Raw genomic sequence first — 20843 nt, 5'->3', positions numbered from 1 at the left:
TTATTTATTTATTTGAGAGAGAATGAGAGAGAGAGAGAGAGAGCATGAGAAGGGGGAGGGTCAGAGGGAGAAGCAGACTCCCTGCCGAGTGGGGAGCCCGATGCGGGACTCGATCCCGGGACTCCAGGATCATGACCTGAGCCGAAGGCAGTGGCTTAACCAACTGAGCCACCCAGGCGCCCTAAACTTTCTAATTCTTAATACCTAGGAATTAAAATGTCTGAAAAAGCAATCCAAATAAGGCCAGTTTGCCATCTCTCTCAAAAGCCCAGATTACAAGATAAGGTGTCTGATCCACAGCCAGCAAGGAAGCCGAAAAGAGATTTTTAGGTTTATCAAGGTGTTTAAAGAAATTTACATTAGATGATTTACTTAAGTAAATATTAACTTATTTAAGTCAGTAGGATATCACTTAATAAATGGTTACATTAATGAATTACTTTAATAAATGGATATTATACAGGAATTTGTCCAGAAATAATTTGTTCCCTATGCTGCTTTGTGGTCTTCTGGACACTATAAGACATTCTAGGTATGACAGCCAGCTTCCAACATGGTCCCCAAAGTATGGTCTCTTTTCACACTGCGCCAAGGATGGTCCATGTGACAAACAGAATACAACAGAAGTAATAGCATGCCACTTCCAAGATTAGGTTAGAGAAGATTGCAAGCTCCATCTTGGGCTCTCTCTCTCTCTCTAGTGGCTTGCTCTGGGTACCATGCCATAAGGACACAGACAGCCTGTGGAAAGCCCCACCTGGCAAAAAGATGAAGCCTCTGGTCAACAGCCAGCAAGGAGATATGGCCACCAAGATATGCATGAATGAACTTAGCAGCAGGTCATCTAGCTGGAAATAACTGCAACCCCAGTCAACAGCTTGATTACAACTTCATGAGAATCCCTGAGCCAGAACCACCCAACCATGCATTTCCAGACTCCTGACGCATAGAAACTGTAAAATAATAAGTGCTTGTTGCTTTGGGCTAAGTTTGGAGGTAATCTCTTATACACCAGTAGATACCTAATACACCAGGTGTCAAGTAATGGCATCTTTTCTCTAGTTTTGTCACTATATCCCTCAAATGATATTAAAATCAAAGGTATTCCAATTCAGTTTAATGAAGCTAAAAATTTCACTTCTATGGAGATCAGAGAAAAAAATGTATCCAAACAAATTACAATGTATGCAAATTGTCTTTGTTCATGAAATGCAATAAAATTTACACAGATAAATAAAACCCCCCAAAATCCAGGAAAACAGTAGGTAACCGGTAATTATAAATAGAATATTTTATATTAGACATCAGGTCTAATTAAAGCATCAAATCTATCTTTTAATCAATGGCAGAGGGAATCATACCTTTATCAACTAAACTATCCAGTTACCAAAACATCCTAAATATTAGAGGGGAAAAAATCTTTGATGCTCAATATATCTAATTTTTGACAGGGAAAATTGAATAACTTCACAAATGAATTGCTTTTATAAAATACCTCAAATGTCAGTTTGTTTTTTTCTTTATCCCCAAAAGGAAATGGCTGATTTACAACTTCTTTCAAATATTCTTCAACAAATTCCATTGTCAGCGCAAATTTCCTCTTCATATCATTTCTGGAAGAGTCTGTTATAGAATCATATCTAGAAAGAAAGAATATGATGCAAGTTAAATTGATTGAAATCATTCAAAAATAGGAGAATATATATACTTTAATCCCCCAGCTTCTTAAGTTTAGGTAACTTAGTTAACCCTTCAAGATGTTTCTACCATAATATCAAGCACTTAAAAAATTGTTACTCCTATTATAAATACAATTTCTGCTTATTGATTTCCGGAATGATGTTTCTATCATCAAGAGCTGTTATTTTACTCTCCAAAAAGAGTATCTTATTTGTATTTGAAAGACTAACAACCTGGGTTGGGGGGTAGGGAGTTAAATAGGTTGATGGTGAGGAAGGAGTGCATGTGTTGTGATGAGCACAGGGTGATGTATGGAAGTGCTGAATCACTATATTGTACACCTGAAACTAATATAACACTGCATGTTAACTGGCATTAAAATAAAAACTTTAAAAAATAATAAAAAAATAAAAGCAGTGAAAAAAAAAAAAAGACTAACAACTTGAGTTAGAACACAGAAATGCCCTTCCATATATCTCACTTCAAAATTGAAGACATTTGATTTTGAGTTCATCTATGGAATTGAAAGTGCTCAGGATATGTTTCCAAACATACTCATGAATTGTGATCTTTGTGGGAATTTCGGTCCAGAGCCTGGCATAGCGAACAGGCACCACAGACTCCTGGGGATCCCGGTCAACATGCATGTGGAGCATGAGGCGACAAAAAGACGCCCGGAGGTCAAATGGCAGGCTCTCATCCGACACACACCGCAGGATCAAATCCACCGAGAGCTGCATAGAAATCTGGTTTATGGCCAGATACTGGCGATCCAAGCACATCCTTGCAAAGAGGTTTAGCTGGTACCTTAAAAATATGAAACATACTACATTATTTGTCTTCTCTTGATAAAGTTCTTTTTTTTTTTTTAAAGATTTTATTTATTTATTCGACAGAGAGAGACACAGCGAGAGAGGGAACACAAGCAGGGGGAGTGGGAGACAGAGAACAGGCTTCCCGTGGAGCAGGGAGCCCAATGCGGAGCTCGATCCCAGGACCCTGGGATATGACCTGAGCCGAAGGCAGACGCTTAGCGGCTGAGCCACCCAAGCACCCCTCTTGATAAAGTTCTTAAACAGTATCAGTCAGTATCTACTATCTACTTTTATACAACACCGAAATTCCCAAGTGTTCGTGACACTGGAGTCAAATTTTTTTGGTAGTGAGTGAAGTAATCAAATGACAGCAAATACATGAAATTGTCTCTATGTCTGTTCGAGTTACAATTTCTCTTACTTGTTCCAGTAACATGTTGTCTGGAGAAAAGTGGCATTGGGCTCTCCATTTTTGATTTCCTAGGATTACAAATACACTAAGCCTGAGGGCTATGGATAACAAACCGCTCACACAAAACCATCTCTCGGTTTCCCATTCCCACTTAGCTCCGGCCCTAATATCTAGCTACACTCTAACTTCAGATCCACTCGGTTCCCAAACCAAATGTGACCCATCCAAATGGCATCAGTTACACTTGGATTCAAGAGCCTCTGAGATCAAGAATTAGCCTTGGCTCTGTTGGGATACCTATAGAAACGAGGAACACGAGCCACGCTCGGCCTTTCTCAGATTCCTGTCATTTGGGCCCAACATTTCCCAAGGGCGTCTGTCAGAGGTTTCGATACCTTAAACTCAAAGACACCAGCTAGGTTCTTGCTCCCAGCATACTGACCACCAGCAACTACCATGGCAACTTCTGCTGCCAAGTGCCACCACCGAACTTTCATAACTATAGATAGCAGCTTCTCTCCAACCCTAGGTCACCACATATTCATAAGCACTATCTACATTCCTACTGGCTAACTTTCTCCCGGGCCACCTCTGCAGCTGGATCAACACACCCAGCTCAGCTCCATCCCTCAAGTCCAACACCGTGGTCCCAACATGTCTCTCATCTAATACCAATCAATAACAGGAAAAAGCCCTCTGCTGCACACCAATTCCAAATTAGTGAAAAAGTCAGAAAATCGCAAGTTGTATAGGTAGAAAACACAGATGTTCACTTTTATTTTGAATATTTTAAATAATGTTAAATATTTCAGCTACCTTAGTTTTGACATGACTTTTTAAATTTCCTCTTCATAGATACCTGACTTTTAGAGGTTTCAGAGAATCTTCTCTCAATGAATAAGTAAGATTGGCAATTATGATTCTTTACCTATAATAGGTAAGAACTTCCAAATCAGCTTTGGTGCCTTCTTTTGCTTCTTGAGCAAGGTGCCTGATAGCTTTGCCATGAGGTTCCTTGTTGCTGTCAATCCAATAGAGCCAAACTTCTTCATCATCAATGTCATCTGAAAGGATGGAGCTCTCCATGGGGTTGTCTACTTGCATTGAGACCAGCCTTGAAATAAATTATACATACAAAATCAATTAAGAAGCTAACTCACGAATACGACAGGAGCTACAATGCTTACAAATAATGAACAGAAGAAGATTCCTCCCCTATCTGGGCTTACTTAGTTTGAATGAGAATGTCTGCATTGCCTGGGCTCAACATAAATTTACAGATGAGTTCTTGAGTTACAGGTATAGCAGTGGTATTAGATACACACAGATCTGATAAATAATCCAAAAACCTGGCAAGAGGAAAAAAAATAGATTGAACACTAAGAAAAGGCACTTCATACAATATCACAATAAAAATATCCTTGGGGATATAATGCAAGTAAGTTTTTAGATTTATTTCTAATACTTCCATGCAACATTTTTTAATATGTTGCTTATCTACTGCATCATTAGAAGCAAATTAAACATCCAATTATTTGCGTTTAATACAAACCTTGTTTCAAAACAGGAGGTAAGTTTGCTTCTATTTATTTGGTGATATTCCTGCCATAGCACTGTGACATATTATATTTAGAAAATCATTTATCTGCCTTAAAATGAGACTATCCAAGAACAGATAACAAAACAAAAGCAGATGAAAGCCAATGTTGTACTGCATAAAATAGGAAAACAGCACACAGTCAATGAAAGTGAGCCTGGCCTAGTTGAGTCAAAGGCCCATTTCAACCTTCTAACATTCATTTGCTGTGCTAATTAGTAAAGAAAACTGTCAGTCTTCTTGACTTTTCTATATTCATTTCCCCCAGATAAAGCAGCATGGTGCAATAGAAAGTAAATTTGATGGGATACCCCAATAGTAAGGAATATTACTATAATATCATAATTACTTATTACTAATATTATGGTAATATTCCTTACTATTGGGGTATTCTTGGACAAGTTGCTATCTAGGCTTCTGTTTTCTCATCTCTAAAAATGTGGATAATAATTTACAATAATATAATATATGGATAACATAATAATAATATGCAACCAGCTTACCTCATGGAAATGTACAAGGGCTTAAATGAGACAATGAACATGAATAGATTTTGAAAAACTAGAAGTACTATAAAAACATAAATGATCAGAATGAAAGTCACTTATATTTAAATATGTCTATAAAAGGTTTTCATTTCCTGTGAGGTAATAACTCTATGATACATAATTATTGTAACAGCAAACCCAATATAGTTTTGTCCATGAAAGTTAGTGATATGAAAGAATTTCAACTTTTACGGGGCACCTGGGTGGCTCAGTCAGTTAAGGGTCCATCTCTTGATTTCGGCTCGGGTCACGATCTCAGGGTCATGGGATCAAACCCTGCATCGGGCTCCATCCTCAGCAGGGAGTCGGCTTGAAGTCTCTCTCTAACTCTCTCCCTCTGCCCCTCCCCCCCACTCACGCGGTCTCTCTCTCTCTCTCTCTTTCTCACTCTTCTCACTCTCTCTCTCCTTTAAATAAATAAATCTTAAAGAAAAAGAATTCCAACTTTTAAAACGTTCTAAAAATAAAGCAAAAAGCTTTTTTGCAAAAAAAAAAAAAACACAAAAAATAAAGCACAATATTCCCACTAGTAAAGAATACTACATGAACCACTTCAAACCTTGGCTCACGATTTCTCCTGAGTAAACTGACAAATGTTTCTATTTCTTTTGCTGTGATATGTTTCTCTAGTAGTTTTCTGTTGTTGTGCAACAAAGCTGTGATGGTATCTTCTGCCAAAATATCATAGCCAATCTGGGACTGCATGACACAGAAATTCTTAGCAATATATTCCTGCAAAGAAGAAAGACTGTCAGAATGTGCTGCCAAACAGCTTAGAAATAACAGGTTCTATTAGAGTCAGCAACATCGATTAATTTATTCATAACAGAAAAACTCAAATGCATTGTCAAAAGAAAAGCAATAATCCTTCAAGAAATATGGCTTTTTGAGAAAGGAAATTAAAACATATGAGCATATGCCTAATTTAAATTATAATAGAAAATTATATACCTAGAAATATTTAATGTGGGTGCTTATACTCTGAAAGCATAAGTGGGAAAAACAAAAATAAACCTAGTTAAAATAACAATTTCTTTCGACATGGTAAATTTTACCAGCCTAACAGAGGCCCTTCTTCTAACTCACACTAAAAGTCATAACCACTGATTGTATCATAATTACAGAAAGAAAATGACTCTCTGAAATTTTGTTCATGAGGCATGAGAGCTATACAGTTGCATGAAGATCCCAGGCTGACTTGGAGTGATTTCTTTTTTGTACATGTCCCAATCTATTAAATCTTCTCTTTAAAATAAAGATAAAATTCCATACCACTTTTTATCCTAAAAAGCTATCAAACAAGATAATATGATTAATCAATCACTTTATTGACCAGATCATTCATCCCATAAATACTTCTTGAAAGCCTACTACATTCCAGGCTGTTTGAGAGACTAGACAAGATAGGTGAGTTCTCATGAAGCCTACCTCCCAGTGTGAAAAAAAGGCAGTAAATTAGATAATAAATATGATCCTTTTATATGTTAATAAGTGAAATGAAACAAAGGGATGGGCAAAGGTGGCAACTTCATATGGCGTAGACACTAAAGAAGTGATATTTGAGCTGGGATGAAAAAGAAGGGAATGATCAAAAGAAGGCAGCCATGAGGAGGAGAAAAATCTAGGTAGGCAGTGGAACCACACTCCTTGTGTTCTATAGACAAAGGTGGCCAGTGTAGCTACAGGGTAGTAAGTAAAAAGAAAACAAGAGCTGAAGTTGGAGAGGTAGGTCCTTGCGAGCCAGGGTAAAGGAACAAAATGTTATTCTGAGAGCAAGAAAAAGCCACTGGGAGTTTCAATCATGCATGATTTAATCTGCTCCTCATTCTTCACACTGACTCTCCTATATTCCAAGCCACTATTGCTCGTGTCCTGTATTCTGTGTACAAGCAAGAATCCCACACAACCATAGATAGACCTGGTAAGCTTAACTAACCCCTTCCACAATCCATAGTTCTCACTTCAACTTCTTGGGGATTCTCCTTGGGAATGTATCTCTGGTTCTATGATGGACAAACTTATTGATTAGAAAGTATTTTTTGCCTTAGGTAAAATATACTGGAACCTAGCTACTCCTTGAAAATGATACAGGTTGCACAAATCTAATTATATTCTAAGCAGTGATTTTTGTGGCCTCTCAAAATGATACCTTTATATTGGGTATCCATTTAAGTAAAGTAAATGTCTTCTGTTAGTGTATCACTTTAAAGACATGTATTGATTTATACTCTTTTATGACTATTGTAATCATACCCCAGTGTAAGGCAAACCTCCAAGGTGTTTGATAAATAGATCAAGATACTGATAAAAAATCAAATCAATTTAGAGGTTGTCACCAAATTCTATAAATAATAATAAGCAGACACTCAACCTTAAAGACTTGGGTTAGCACTAAATCACAAAAGAACTCCCTCTTAGGACTCTATACAATATAGATGAGGCTAAAGGAAAACAAGGTAATTATGCAAAAAGTAGAAAGTATTTCTACTTATATTTTAAAATTATGCTCTAAAAACATCAGAAAGCTACTCTATGCTTAACAAAAGCATTCCTGATTCAAAAGAAATGAGAAAAACATTATTCAACCCTCACTGAGATTGAATTGGAGCATGCATGAGAACATAAGGGAAAACAAAATCTAACCCTCAGTGGATGCTGGTGATTCTTCTACTCTTTTGTCAGCTCAATTATCTATGCCTTGGGAAGACATCCCAAAAGAGAGAAAGAGTGCCCCCCACAGTCATATGCTCTAAAGAAACCAAAAAGCAGGTCCCCTAAAGTGAATAATCATTTACCCGGAGTAGTGATGTGCCTGGGTCAGGTGAACTAAGAACAAAGAAGAGGAATAATTATAGGAGCTGAATGCGTGTGTGTGTGTGTGTTTGTGTGTGTCTGTGTGTGTGTGTGTGCGTGTGTTTCCACTTATCAGAAGGATGAATGTTTTCAGAGGAGAAATTGCACACACCTCAGCACACTAGGCACAGGAGTCCTCAGCTAAAACTAAAAGGAGTGAGAAAATTTTGGTGTGCCAGATGAAGAAAGGACATCAGTTAAGATGTGCTGCCCAGGGAATCTACCAAGGACTAGCTGAACAACCAAACCCAAGGAGATCAGGCACTGAAGCCAGGGCAGTGCTATAGAAAGGAGGGCCCTGGGACCCCTCCAGAGGCTGAGCACAATTAAGAATGGCATACAAGGGGCGCCTGGGTGGCTCAGTTGTTAAGCGTCTGCCTTCGGCTCAGGTCATGAGCCCAGGGTCCTGGGATCGAGCCCCGCATCGGGCTCCCTGCTCAGCAGGAAGCCTGATTCTCCCACTCCCACTCGCCCTGCTTGTGTTCCTGCTCTCACTATCTCTCTCTCTCTGTGTCAAATAAATAAATAAAATCTTTAAAAAAAAAAAGAACGGCATACAATGTGAGCCCATGGGACTCAGAGCACCAGGTAAATTCTGTAGACCTGTTGGTTTTTTCAGTTGATTCAATCTCTCTAACATGGTACTGCTTATGTGTGTGGAGTGGTGGCCTATCTAGCAAAGTAGATATTTCCAGACCCAAGAAGACAAATGAGGCTAGGTGGCATACACTGAGCAACCTCTAGCCCCCATCTCCACCTCAGACCCCCACAGAATAACATGAGCCTTAATATTGGGCAGCTTCTGGGACATTGATTCTCCGAGTGCTTGAAGGTCCACCATTTAATGTCCTGGAACGTGATTTTTCTTCCATTTTAATGGAATGCAGGGAAGCTGGGGGAAAGAATTCCAATGGCAGTATTTCCAATTGCAAGGAAGGCTGTTTATAATAGGATTATATTCAAAAGTCTTTAAGGATTTGTTTATATTGTGCCCTTCCTCACTCTTTTGCTCCTTGCCATATTATTTATCTTCTAACGAATCTGTTTTACATATTCTTTTTAGACCTTTTTTCAATCTTGAAATAGAATTTCAAAGCCAATATATTTTAACAGATTTTTCTTAAAGCGAATTCTTTTTTCTTGTCGAAAGACTTTCAAACTACTAAGAGGCACAGTGTGATGATTAAGAGTCTGGGTTTGAATCCTGGCTCCAGTGTCAGTTAGCACTGTGTAATCTTCGGCGAGTTATTTAACCTCTCTGTGCCTCAGTTCCTCATCTTAACTCAGTATTATCTGAGTTAAGTTATGAAAAGTGCTTAGAACTGAGGCTGGTAGGAAGTAAGCACTCAGTAAACACTACTGACTATTCCCAAATAAATGCCACTCTCTAGGCCTGACATCCTGGCCTATGTGGCTCAGCACGACCTGCCTCAACCGCCCTCTCTCCCACTAAACTAATCAACGAAATTTACTGAGTCCACACTCTTCTCTCAAACTGGCTAAGAGAAACACAGGATGCTAATTTAGGATACGATAATTAGTTTTAAACAATTTTATATTAAACAAATGTATATTATTAACCACACTGCAAAATACTGTGTATTTTTAAGATAAAAATGAGATTTAAAAGAAATTTCACTTGCCGTTGGCAACTTTTAGCTATAGCCCTAGGTTTCCTGTCCTCCACAGTTAGGACTATCTTGGGACAAAAGTGCCCTTTCTAGCATCCAGCACTCTCTTCATAGACCCTTCTTCACTGAAATTCCTGTTCCCATACAATTTATGAAAGTGAGTCTCGGGGCGCCTGGGTGGCTCAGTCATTAAGTATCTGCCTTCGGCTCAGGTCATGATCCCAGGGTCCTGCAATCAAGTCCCACATCGGGCTCCCTGCTCAGCGGGAAGCCTGCTTCTCCCTCTCCCACTCCCGCTGCTTGTGTTCCCTCTCTCGCTGTATCTCTCTCTCTGTCAAATAAATAAAATCTAAAAAAAAAAAAGAAAGAAAAAGTCTCATCCTCCCCAAATGCTTCCCGCTCCAAGCACCCTCCTTGGGCTCCCCCAGCCACACTGAGCTCTGTCTCTTCTGAATTCCCATAATGCTGCCTTTTCTCTCTCGTGTCCCCATTTTGCCTCTCCCTTATGTTTCAGATAGTACCTCCCAGATCTTCGCCACCAGACAAGGAACTCTTTGGCCTACATGTGACGATGCAGAACCTCACATGTTCCTAGAAATATCAAGGAATATCTCCCTCCTCTTTATATAACACATCCAGCATGCCTCCTGCCTAGCAAAAGCTAACACCATGCACGAAGACCTCAGAAATCTTCCCTCAAAGATTCTAATTGTACACGGAAGAATAAATACATATGTCAGCACAAAATACTTACAGGTCATTTTTGCATATTTCATTACAGAGTGGAAATTCCCATTCCTACTTTATGTATTTTAGAACAGTAACCAAAGAACCTTGCCCTTACTTGAAATGCTAAACAGAGGCAAAGATGTTTAACAAAAATGTTAAGCAGAGGCAAAGATGGTGGCCTCCAACCTGATTTTTCCGGTAGTCCTGCTGTGAATGTCTCAGCACACGGTAACACAGCCTCAGCATATATTTGTAGGGAGCGTATCTTTGGTCCCCCAGATCTTCAAGTCTCAGCATTGAGCCTTCTCCTGCCTTCTCCTTAAAGGGTGCTTTAAGAATCCCAAATACCTATCAGGAAAAAAAAAAAAACAACCACCTATTCTGATGAATGGAGGTGTATGTTTTACAAATAAGTACATTGACTCAAAAGCACTTTTGTAATATTTGAGTAGAATTCATATAAAGGAAAAAGGAGATTTAGAATACAGAACCAACATATTAAGAAACAAAAAAATACCATTTAAAGGATTCACTAAATTGACAAAAACATTTAAAAAAATACTTAATTTTATTTAGAAATTACATTTTATTAAAATAAGAAATATAGGGATGCCTGGGTGGCTCAGTCAGTTGGGCATCTGCCTTCGGCTCAGGCCATGATCTTAGGGTCGGCCTGCGTCAGGCTCCCTGTTCATCAAGGAGTCTGCCTCTCCCTCTCCCTCTGCTTCTCCCCCGCTCGTGCTCTCTCTTTATCTCTCTCTCAAATAAATAAAATCTTTAAAAAAATAAAATAAAATAAAAAATATAAAGATGTCGGGTTGTACCAAATTACATGAACATATTCAAATGAACTAAAAATAGTTTCATTTCTGTAGGCTTTATAATTACTTCTACTGTGTTCCATAACTTTCTAAAATCAAAATAATATAAAGAAAACGTTTACTTTTCATCTGAAATTGACATCAGAAAATCACCTCCAAGTACTGCTTCTAAACCTCTTTCGGAAAGAGTTCATTTATTGTTCTTGGTACATAAAGATGTCGCCAAATCAATGAATGTATCAGGATTCAAATAAATAGAGAGCAACATGGGCAACTGGTGGTACGTAATGACTCACATTATACCAAGGTTAGCAGCTGGGAAATATTTAAAAAGCATTGAGGAATCTAAATCTTTTAGGCAGCAGGACAGCAGGTAAGGTCATCTAGGGATGAGCTGGTAGGATGAGTAAATTGTTTATGAAAGAGTACCTATACAAGGGCATGAGTATTAATACAAGAAAGCAAAATAGAAAGGAATCATCTTTTGTAGCTCCTGAAATGCAAGACAAATTGACGTTACTTCAATAATTTTATATTCACTACACCTTGAATTTTATATTTTATACTTTTATATTTATAATACTGAAAGATTAGGCATATGTTGGTTGAAATAATATTAATAAATCATTCAAGGTCCTAAAAGTCCTTGAAATCAAATGTTTTATACAAAAGAATGCTAATGTCAGAAAAGCCTTTGTCTCATTAGATTTGCAACCTTTATTTTCTTTGAGATAAATGTTGATTTTATATTTTCAGACAATCAGCTATAGAATATTAATTGGTAATATGTCTACTGTTCTCCTTTCCCAACTCCACAAGAACACGTATATTAATAACACGATTTTTTATTTTTTAAGTATCTCTCTTGAGTTCACAATTAATGCAGTAGACCATTACTTTGTACAGCAATTAACTGAATAAAAAAAACACATAAAGGTAGGCATGCCCATATATGCATATTATCAGGAAGTGAATTAATTTACTGGTGTGTTATGAACAATTTCAGAAAGACATAGTATAGGTACAGCTCTAAACTTCCAGGAAAAAAACTAGAATATTATATAGAGCACTTGTGAGCTGATGGACAGACTGCCCTACTTTCCTAGGGAAGAGAGCAACAGAAGTAGAAAATAGATGGAGATGGCACTTCCCAAGTTATCCTGGAAATTCTACCTAGAAAATTATTCCAACACATTTCCTGGAGATAGTCTGACCCTGCAGGTTTTGTGAGAGATCTGCGGGAGGCTGTCTCTGAGATGGCCCCAGGGATCCCGGCCTCCTAGGATTCACACCCTTATGCAATCCTGTCTCCTTGAGTGTGGGCTGGATCTACTGACTCCCTTCTAATAGAACACAGGAGAACTAATGAGGTGTTACTTCTCGGATTAAGTTATAAAAGAGACTGTGGCTTCCATCTAGGTGCCCTCCCTCGTTCTCTCTTGGACCCCGCATTTCTAAGGAGAGAAGCTTCTGAGTCTTGAGGCAAGTCCTACTGAAGGCCCGGGGGGGGGGGGGGGGGGGGGGGAGGGAAACATTTCCCTTTCAGGCCTGAGATGACTGCAGCCCCAGCCAGCACCTTGACTGCAACCTTGTGAAAGACTCGGAGCAAGAACCACCCACCCGAGCCACTCCCAGATTCCTAATCCACAGACACTGTGAGACAAATATCTGCTGTTTTCAGCCATGAAAGTCTTGGGGTAATTTGTTACACAGCAACAGTTAACGAACACAAGGACTTTCCTGATGCTATAATTCAAAAAAATTAAATATGCAAATGTACTATATGAAAACATTCACCTGTGACAGTATGTTTTGTTCCCTCATTAATTTTTGACGTTCTCGGTTTGGCTTAGTGATAACCACATCCAGAACTTCTTGTCCATTATTAAGTACATCAGCCACAAAGAAGATGAGGTCTTCCAATAATTTGGTTACAAACCTGTCATAAAACGAAGAGGAAATTTTACTCTAATTTTAGAAAATGTTTTTTTTTTCAATAAACACTAAGGACTAAAATATTGGAACACAGAGAGTATTTTGTAATAGAAATTCTTTCATCAACAAAATATCTAATTCAGTTAACATTTACCTAAATCTTTACAAAGAACATGCCTTCTCCAGCTCCTCCAGCCCCCACTCCTGCCTCGAGTTTCTAATCAAGTATTTGCAAAGACAATTATGAAATAAAGCCACATGAGCCCCAAGAGGAGATGAGTTGATAGGCTAACACCACCAGATCCTTTTCTATGACTGAGCAGCAAAGAAGAGTATTCCTGCTTAAGGGAGAACAGCGCAATTTCTAAATTTCTAAATTCAAATTATTTTTCTATTATTGGCTCAAACTACATTTCCTAATCCTTACCACACTTCTACATCTCCAATGAACAGAATAGGAAAAACCTAAATTATCTGTGAGCAGATTCGGCGCAAGCAATCAGCTGCTCTAAACTATTCTTTTTAAAGATTTTTTATTTATTTATTTGAGAGAGAGAGAATGAGAGACAGAGAGCAGGAGAGGGAGGAGGGTCAGAGGGAGAAGCAGACTCCCCGCCGAGCAGGGAGCCCGATGCGGGACTCGATCCCAGGATTCCAGGATCATGACCTGAGCCGAAGGCAGATGCTTAACCATCTGAGCCACCCAGGCACCCCTAAACTATTCTTAAGCTAGGGACGCCTGCGTGGCTCAGTTTCGTTAAGGTTAAGCGACTGCCTTCGGCTCGGATCATGATCCCAGGGTCCTGGGATCGAGTCCCTCATGGGGCTGGATCCGAGGACCCTGGGATCATGACCCAAGCCGAAGGCAGATGCTTAACCGAATGAGTCACCCAGGCACCCCAATAAATAAAATTTTAAAGAATTGTTTTAAATAATAAAAAAATGAACTGTTCTTGAACTATTACCTGATCTATAAAAGTAGCATTCAAAAATCATACACTAACATTCACCGTTAACTCTACATTTTAGTTATTATTTTAACTATTACTTGAACTTCAGTGGCATTTAGAACCTGAAGTATCTTGAAAACCCTTCCTCCCTTAGCTATCTTCTTCCTCCTTCCTGTCTGCTCTTTATCATGTTCTATATGAATTTTTAAATTTGTTTTAATTTTTGAAAAATTTTGTCCAGCAAATATATATACATATATGTATCCATATAGCTCAGCACAATCATTCACTATTATTAGCACGATCAATCATGATCACATCAATAAGAAAATTACACTATAAGAGATTCAACATATCCAGAAAAGTGTAGAATGTATTCAGTTAGGGAACATTTTGATCTGTCTCCAGATTTTTTTTTTTTTAAAGAAAGCATCTTTCATAGGTTTATTGGTCCATTAAGTTAATTGAGGAAAAGAAACCTTTTAAATTTACAAGCTAATAGTTTATCAAGCAATACAAATCCTTTTGTTTACCTCAAAATGTAATACTTAATTTCATAGTAAACAATGGACAGAATTTTTTATACACAGATATATGAAAAAAAGTGGACAAAAACCTCGTGCCAGCATCAAAAATGCAACAAAAATTTTTTTCTTTTTACAATCTCTGGGTTCCATAACAAAGGAAAAAAAAAAGTGACATTCTTTTTAAAGTTTGGTAGCTTCATGAAACAGAGACTGACCTGGAAATAAATCACTTTCTCATCTACACACCTTCTTGAGCACTTTTTTTTTTTTTTCACAGCTTTTGATTTGGCTTATTGGCAGCATGGAGAGAAGAGAAACACATTTACATGGAGGATCTGTCTCCAGATTTACCTCCTAAAAGAGAATGTAACTTTCTTGGAACCAAGTGGACAAGCCCTAATCCAGAATTTAGCCACCTACAGCCAAATTTCAGCCTATTTCCAGGAATCATAAATTCCACTCCAACATTCCAGAGATTCTATATTTTCTTGGGGTACCTATTTTAAATTTTAACCCAATCTGTGTCTTTTCGAAATGTGTCTGTGTAGGATTCACTCACATAACCTTTCGGGGCAACCACAGAAATGTCAACTATGATTCATGTGCATTGAAATGTGGTGTGAATTTCTTTTGAAATTGTGACTTAATATCTTCCAAGTCATTCTGGTATTCCTAAAAATAAAAATTATTTTGAGCTCAGGTTTCTTCAACCAATTGAAATGAAGTTGACCTTCAGTTGCTATCTGTTCCGTCTCTAAGTCCAGTCTCTAAGTCCATAAATATATGTATTTTCTTTTAAAATTATTAATATTCTTTTTCTCCTGTTTCAAGTTAAGTGTGTTCCGATGATTAGACATCTAAGAAAGCACAAGTGTGGGACAGCTACAAATCACTCTGCTTCAAAGTCTTCCAAATGCCCTGAAATGGGGGACAGTTACTGGAATGATGATCAAGACAATTAACAGTCTTAATGGAGGATCACTATACATTAGCCCTGCTTAAACCACCTGGCTCCTCTGATTGGGCAATGGAAGGCAAGAAAACCAGTCTTGTCTCTTAACCTCTGAAACTGTTGAAACCCTTTTTCCCCCCCTTTTCACCTCAAGCACCCCATCTGTGGCAAAGCAACGGGGTTTTTTCAGTTTAGATCAAACTCCACTTCTATACTCAGAAGTGGTTTGGTCCTACTAATTCACTCAATCTTATTAATTTGCTTGTACTAAAACCTTTTTGTGAGACTTTGTCATATGCAGCAATGACAAATAAAATACATTTTTTAAAAGATATACCTAAGAAAATAAGACGCTTTGTGGATTAGGAACAAAATAAGAAAAACATGGTGATAAGCAAGGATACGGTTCAATCCTTGTAAGATAACTGGGACTGAAAGCACATGGTAGGGAACTAAGCTGAAGATATAAAAGCAGATATTAAAGCAGGGATTTTCCACCTCTTAAAAGAACCTTAAAACCTTGGTGGCCTCTTTTCAGCTCTGGCTATGCAGTGGTAGGAGGAAGAGAGGAAACTCAAGACAGGACTGGACCTCGCCACCTGCTGAGCCTCAAATTACCATAAGACATGGGACTCTTAGTCCTCAATTTCAGATCTGGCTTTGAACTAGCTGAGACATGCCAAGTGGAGGCAACCATGAAACTGATAGAGGAGATAAGCAAATGTAGAGAAAGGAAAAGCAAAAACCACCCACCTAAGAAGAGCCTGCATATTCAAATTCCAAAGCACATGATGAAAATGGACATGAAGCCAGACCCATCATATGTAAAAATCAAGAGGCCAGGGTGCCTGGGTGGTTCAGTCAGTTAAGTGTCCGACTCATGATTTTGGCTCAGGTCATGATCTCATGGGTCATGGACCGAGCCCCGTGTTGGGCTCTGTGCTCAGTGGGGAGTCTGCTTGAAGATTCTCTCCCTCGGCCCCTCTCCCAACTTGTGCTCTCTTGTGGGCTCTCTCTCTCTCTCAAATAAATAAATAAATCTTTTTAAAAAAATCAAGAGGGGTGCCTGAGTGGCTCAGTTGGTTAAGCAGCTGCCTTTGGCTCAGGTCATGATCCCACGGTCCAGGGATTGAGCCCCACATTGGGCTCCCTGCTCAGTGGAGAGCCTGCTTCTCCCTCTCCCTCTGCCTGCCTCTCTGCCTACTTGTGCTCTCTCTCTATCTCTCTGTCAAATAAATAAATAAAATCTTAAAAAAAAAAAATCAAGAGGCCAATTCATTACCAACAAAATGCAAGTAACAGAACAATTCCAAATAACTTTTAAGTAAGTTTTTTCAATGACCAAAGAGATAAAGAAAGTTTGTACTTATATATGAAAAAGACAAACATATCTTAAAAAGGCAGATACAAATGAACAGGTGGATACACAAAAGAACCAAGAGAAACCTGAGAAATAAAATTATAATCATTTAAATAAAAATCTAATTCATGGAGGTAAACTATTCTTCACACATTCTAAGAAAAATTAGTGATTTGTAAGACAGTATCAAAAAAATCAATCCAGAAAGGAGCACAGAGAGATTTAAAAAGGAAAATTATAAAAAGAAAGTTAAGGGATTAGGAGGATGAATTAAGAGGGTCCAACATACATTTAATAGGAGTTCTAAGAGAGAGAGCAAAGAGGGAAAAGATAAAGAGGTAGCATTTGAAAGGAAATGGCTGAAAATTTTTCAGAATTAAAGAAAGATATAAGTATACAGAGTAAAAGCATACCTTAAATGTCAGGTGGAAAAAAAATTAAACTTCCTTATGTTAAAAAAAAATTTTTTTTAATGAACTCATAGATACAGAGAACAGATTGGTGGTTGCCAGAGGTGAAGGGTAGGGAGCGAGTGAAATGGGTGAAGAAAGTCAAAAGGTACAAACTTCCAGTTATAAAAAAATGTCCTGTGGGTGTAATGTACAGCATAGCAGCAATAGTTAATAATACTGTATGATATATCTGGAAGTTGCTATGAGAGTAAATCTTTAAAGCTGTCATCACAAGAAAAAAAATTTCGCTAAGTCTGTACGGTGACAGACGTTAACTAGACTTAATGTGGTGATCATTCATGATATACACAAATATCAAATAATTATGTTGTACACCTGAAACTAATATAATGTTGTATGCCAACCATACCTCAATTTTTAAAAAATGCATTAAAAATTTCCTTGTAAACACACCGGAGTAAAACTTCAGGACATCAAACACAAAGAAAAAATGTACAAAATTAACAAAAAGCAAAGAAAAAAGGTCAAAAAAGTAAAAATTCTATCAGCAAAAGACTTCTTAATGAATACAAAATATGTCTGAAAATAATTACATTATAACTTTAAAATCCTAAAGGAAAATAACTGTCAAGCTAACATTCTATATGTAGTTAAAGTAGCACTTAAGAGTGGCAGTAAAATAAATATATTTTCATATATTTAAAAATTCAGAAGATTTATAACACATAGACCCTACTGAATGACTTTAAATAAATTTCAACAAAAAGAAAAATGAACCCAGAGAGAAGAAATGAGAAGCAAGAAATAAAAGCAAGCAGAAGATAGCAAGCAGAAGAGAATCAAGAAATACAATTCATAGTAAAAATAATTTTTAGAAATAAAAATTTTAATAAAAAAGATAATATATCATAATTTATAGGATACATATACTCCTTTGTAGATATCAACTATTATAAAATAAAAATTTTAAATGAAAAAAAATAACACAGAACTATGGTTCTAGACAAATATTCCAAGGAAGATGAGAGAGTATCAGTGCATTTTCTCCCATGAGCAGAAGGTGCTTTTCTCTCATGAGCAGAAGAAATAAATATCTAGTAGCTTCAAATTTTATAGGAAAGAATATGCAGTTATGCAGTTAAAATGTATGACAAGAACTTAAAGGCAGTTGCTAAAGATTAGCAACATGACCTAAAGCTTTTAAATCAGTAGAGGAAAAGGAAAAATGGAGAGAAAATATAAGCTTTATCAATCTAACAGAAAGCAAGAAAGTAGAGGGAAAAGAAAAAAAGCTATACTAAAGAAAAAAATTAGAATAAATAAAAACACATTATTTCTTTTAAAGAGAAAGATTTTATTTATTTATTTATTTATTTATTTATTTGAGAGAGAGAGAAAGAGTAAGCCAGAGAGAGAAGGAGCAAGGGGAAGGGGGAGGGAGAAGCAGACTCCCCGCTGAGTAGGGAGGCAGACTTGGGGCTCGATCCCAGGACCCTGAGATCATGACCTGAGCCGAAGGCAGACGCTTAACCGACTGAGCCACCCAGGCTCCCCTAAACACATTATTTCTTAAATGCAAAATAATTTAAAGACTATCAGATTAGATTTTTTATTTTTTTATTTACTTATTGTCCTCAAGCCTTCTATTTTTTTATACTTATCATGCCGTGAATTCATAGGGAATGGGTTCCAGCAGCTCAGGCTCCCTTCCATTAGTTCTCACAAAGTGAGTTTCTCTGGGCAGAACAGCCTGGAGCTTCAGTTGAACCCAAGAACCTTTCTCTTCTGCTTCCTTCTTTTTCTGATCATTTTCCTTCACACTGTGCAGGAAGCTATCTCTACTTGAGTGCTTAATATGCATTAATCCTCTTGGCAAGAGTCTTGCCCTTGTTTGTCTACAACAATGCCAAGAGCATGCTGGGTAACGTTGTAGACTCTTGCAGTTTTGCCACGGTAACATGTGTGGGCGTTTCTTTTTGAACAGTGCCCATTCCCTCGATGTTCACAATATCACCTTTCTTGTAGATTTGCATGTACGTGGCCAAAGGAAGCACTCTGTGTTTTCTAAAAGGCCTAGAGAATATAGCAGGTACCCCTCCTCTTTCCCTTTGTGTTGGTCTTTTTGGAGAATTACTGGAAGATGGGGGCTCCAGGTGAAAGGGATCAAATTAGGTGAGGAGTTAAAATGGTGGAGTAGTAGGGGGACCCTATGCTTGTCTTATCCCTTGAACACATCTAGATCAGTACCAAATCATTCTGAAGACCCAAGAAATCAATCTGAGGACTGAAAGAACAAATTGCCCACCTAGAAGGAGAAAAGAAAGGGATCAGATTAGATTTTTAAAATCTAGCTCTCTGGGGGTGCCTGGAGGTCAATTGAGCATCCAACTCTTGAATTCAGCTCAGGTCATCATCTCAGGGTCATAAGATGGAGCCCCACATTGGGCTCTGTGCTCAGCGGGGAGTCTGCTTGGGATTCTCTCTCTCTCTCCATTTTCCTCTGCCCCTTCCCCCACCGTGCACTCACTCCCTCTCTTTCTCTCTCTCTCTCAAATGAATAAATAAATCTTTAAAAAAATTAAAAAATATGGGGCACCTGGATGGCTCAGTTGTTAAGCGTCTGCCTTTGGCTCCGGTCATGATCCAGGGTCCTGGGATCGAGCCCCGCATCGGGCTTCCTGATCTGCGGAAAGCCTGCTTCTCCCTCTCCTACCTCCCCCTGCTTGTGTTCCCTCTCTCTCTCTCTGTCAAATAAATAAATAAAACCTTTTAAAAAAAATTTAAAAAGAATAAAAAAATAAAAATAAAATCTAGCTCTCTGCCGCTCACGAGAGACATTACTAAAACAAAATGACCAGGAAATCTGAAATAAGCTGATATTCGAAAAGAGGCTTTCGACAAATACTCAACAAAAGATAGCTACTGTAGCAATAGTACTACCAGGCAAATAAAATTTAAGGAAAAATGACGTTGCTAAGGAAGATATTAACTTTGAATTACAAGGATATCTGATCTGAAAAAAACAAATGAACAAACTGGTGATTCCATGTGAGATGACCACTATTCTAGATCCTGAGTTTCTATCTCAAGGAATTAGAACCAACCTCAAACCAGTAAACTGCATAAAAACATGGCCATAGTCTGCGCTGTTCACTACCTCATTATGAGTGTGTGTGCATGCTGCATGTCCCTGTGCCTGGCATATACCAGGAGTTCATGAAACATGAATTAATTACAGCTCTGAACTATAAATGCTGCTGAGGAAGCCCATATCTTTCTCTGGACCCTCAGAGGTAAAACATGGTGCAGAAATTCTGGTTTATGATTGCATGCATCACTTCTTCCAGCTCTGAACAGCAGTTAACCCCCATTCATTCTACCTCCTCTCCCACCCCCTAATATGTTCCCAACACTCTCTATTTTGTTGGTGCAACTATGCACAGTAAGATCAGAAAATTCCACTGAAAAATATCTGAGGTTGAGGATCTTGGAGCATAGCATAGGAGCTTGCGCCTCCAGAGGCCATTCCTGGGGCGAGCAGAGGGGGAGCCAGGAGAGAGAATTCAAACAACACATTTTGAGCTAGATCTGCAATATTCTAACGCCTTCCCTCTGACCTT

At 38.1% G+C, this 20843-nt stretch overlaps 1 protein-coding gene across 1 annotated transcript in view; it reads right to left on the bottom strand.

The window, feature by feature from the left end:
• The window catches only part of ITPR2 (inositol 1,4,5-trisphosphate receptor type 2), a 482328-nt gene that overhangs the window by 325021 nt on the left and 136464 nt on the right, over positions 1–20843 (bottom strand). The window contains exons 14-20 of the mRNA XM_044915443.1: positions 12884–13025; positions 10452–10613; positions 5612–5784; positions 4137–4256; positions 3836–4021; positions 2236–2487; positions 1496–1640 (exon numbers count right to left, since the gene is read on the bottom strand). Of these exons, the coding sequence (XP_044771378.1) occupies positions 1496–1640; positions 2236–2487; positions 3836–4021; positions 4137–4256; positions 5612–5784; positions 10452–10613; positions 12884–13025 (1180 nt within the window). The remainder of the gene's footprint in view (positions 1–1495; positions 1641–2235; positions 2488–3835; positions 4022–4136; positions 4257–5611; positions 5785–10451; positions 10614–12883; positions 13026–20843) is intronic.

The sequence above is a fragment of the Neomonachus schauinslandi genome, chromosome 5 (genome assembly GCF_002201575.2).
Source record: "Neomonachus schauinslandi chromosome 5, ASM220157v2, whole genome shotgun sequence".
Classification (NCBI taxonomy): Eukaryota; Metazoa; Chordata; class Mammalia; order Carnivora; family Phocidae; genus Neomonachus; species Neomonachus schauinslandi.
Note: the sequence above shows the minus strand (reverse complement) of the source record. Positions and strands in the feature narration are given on the sequence as shown.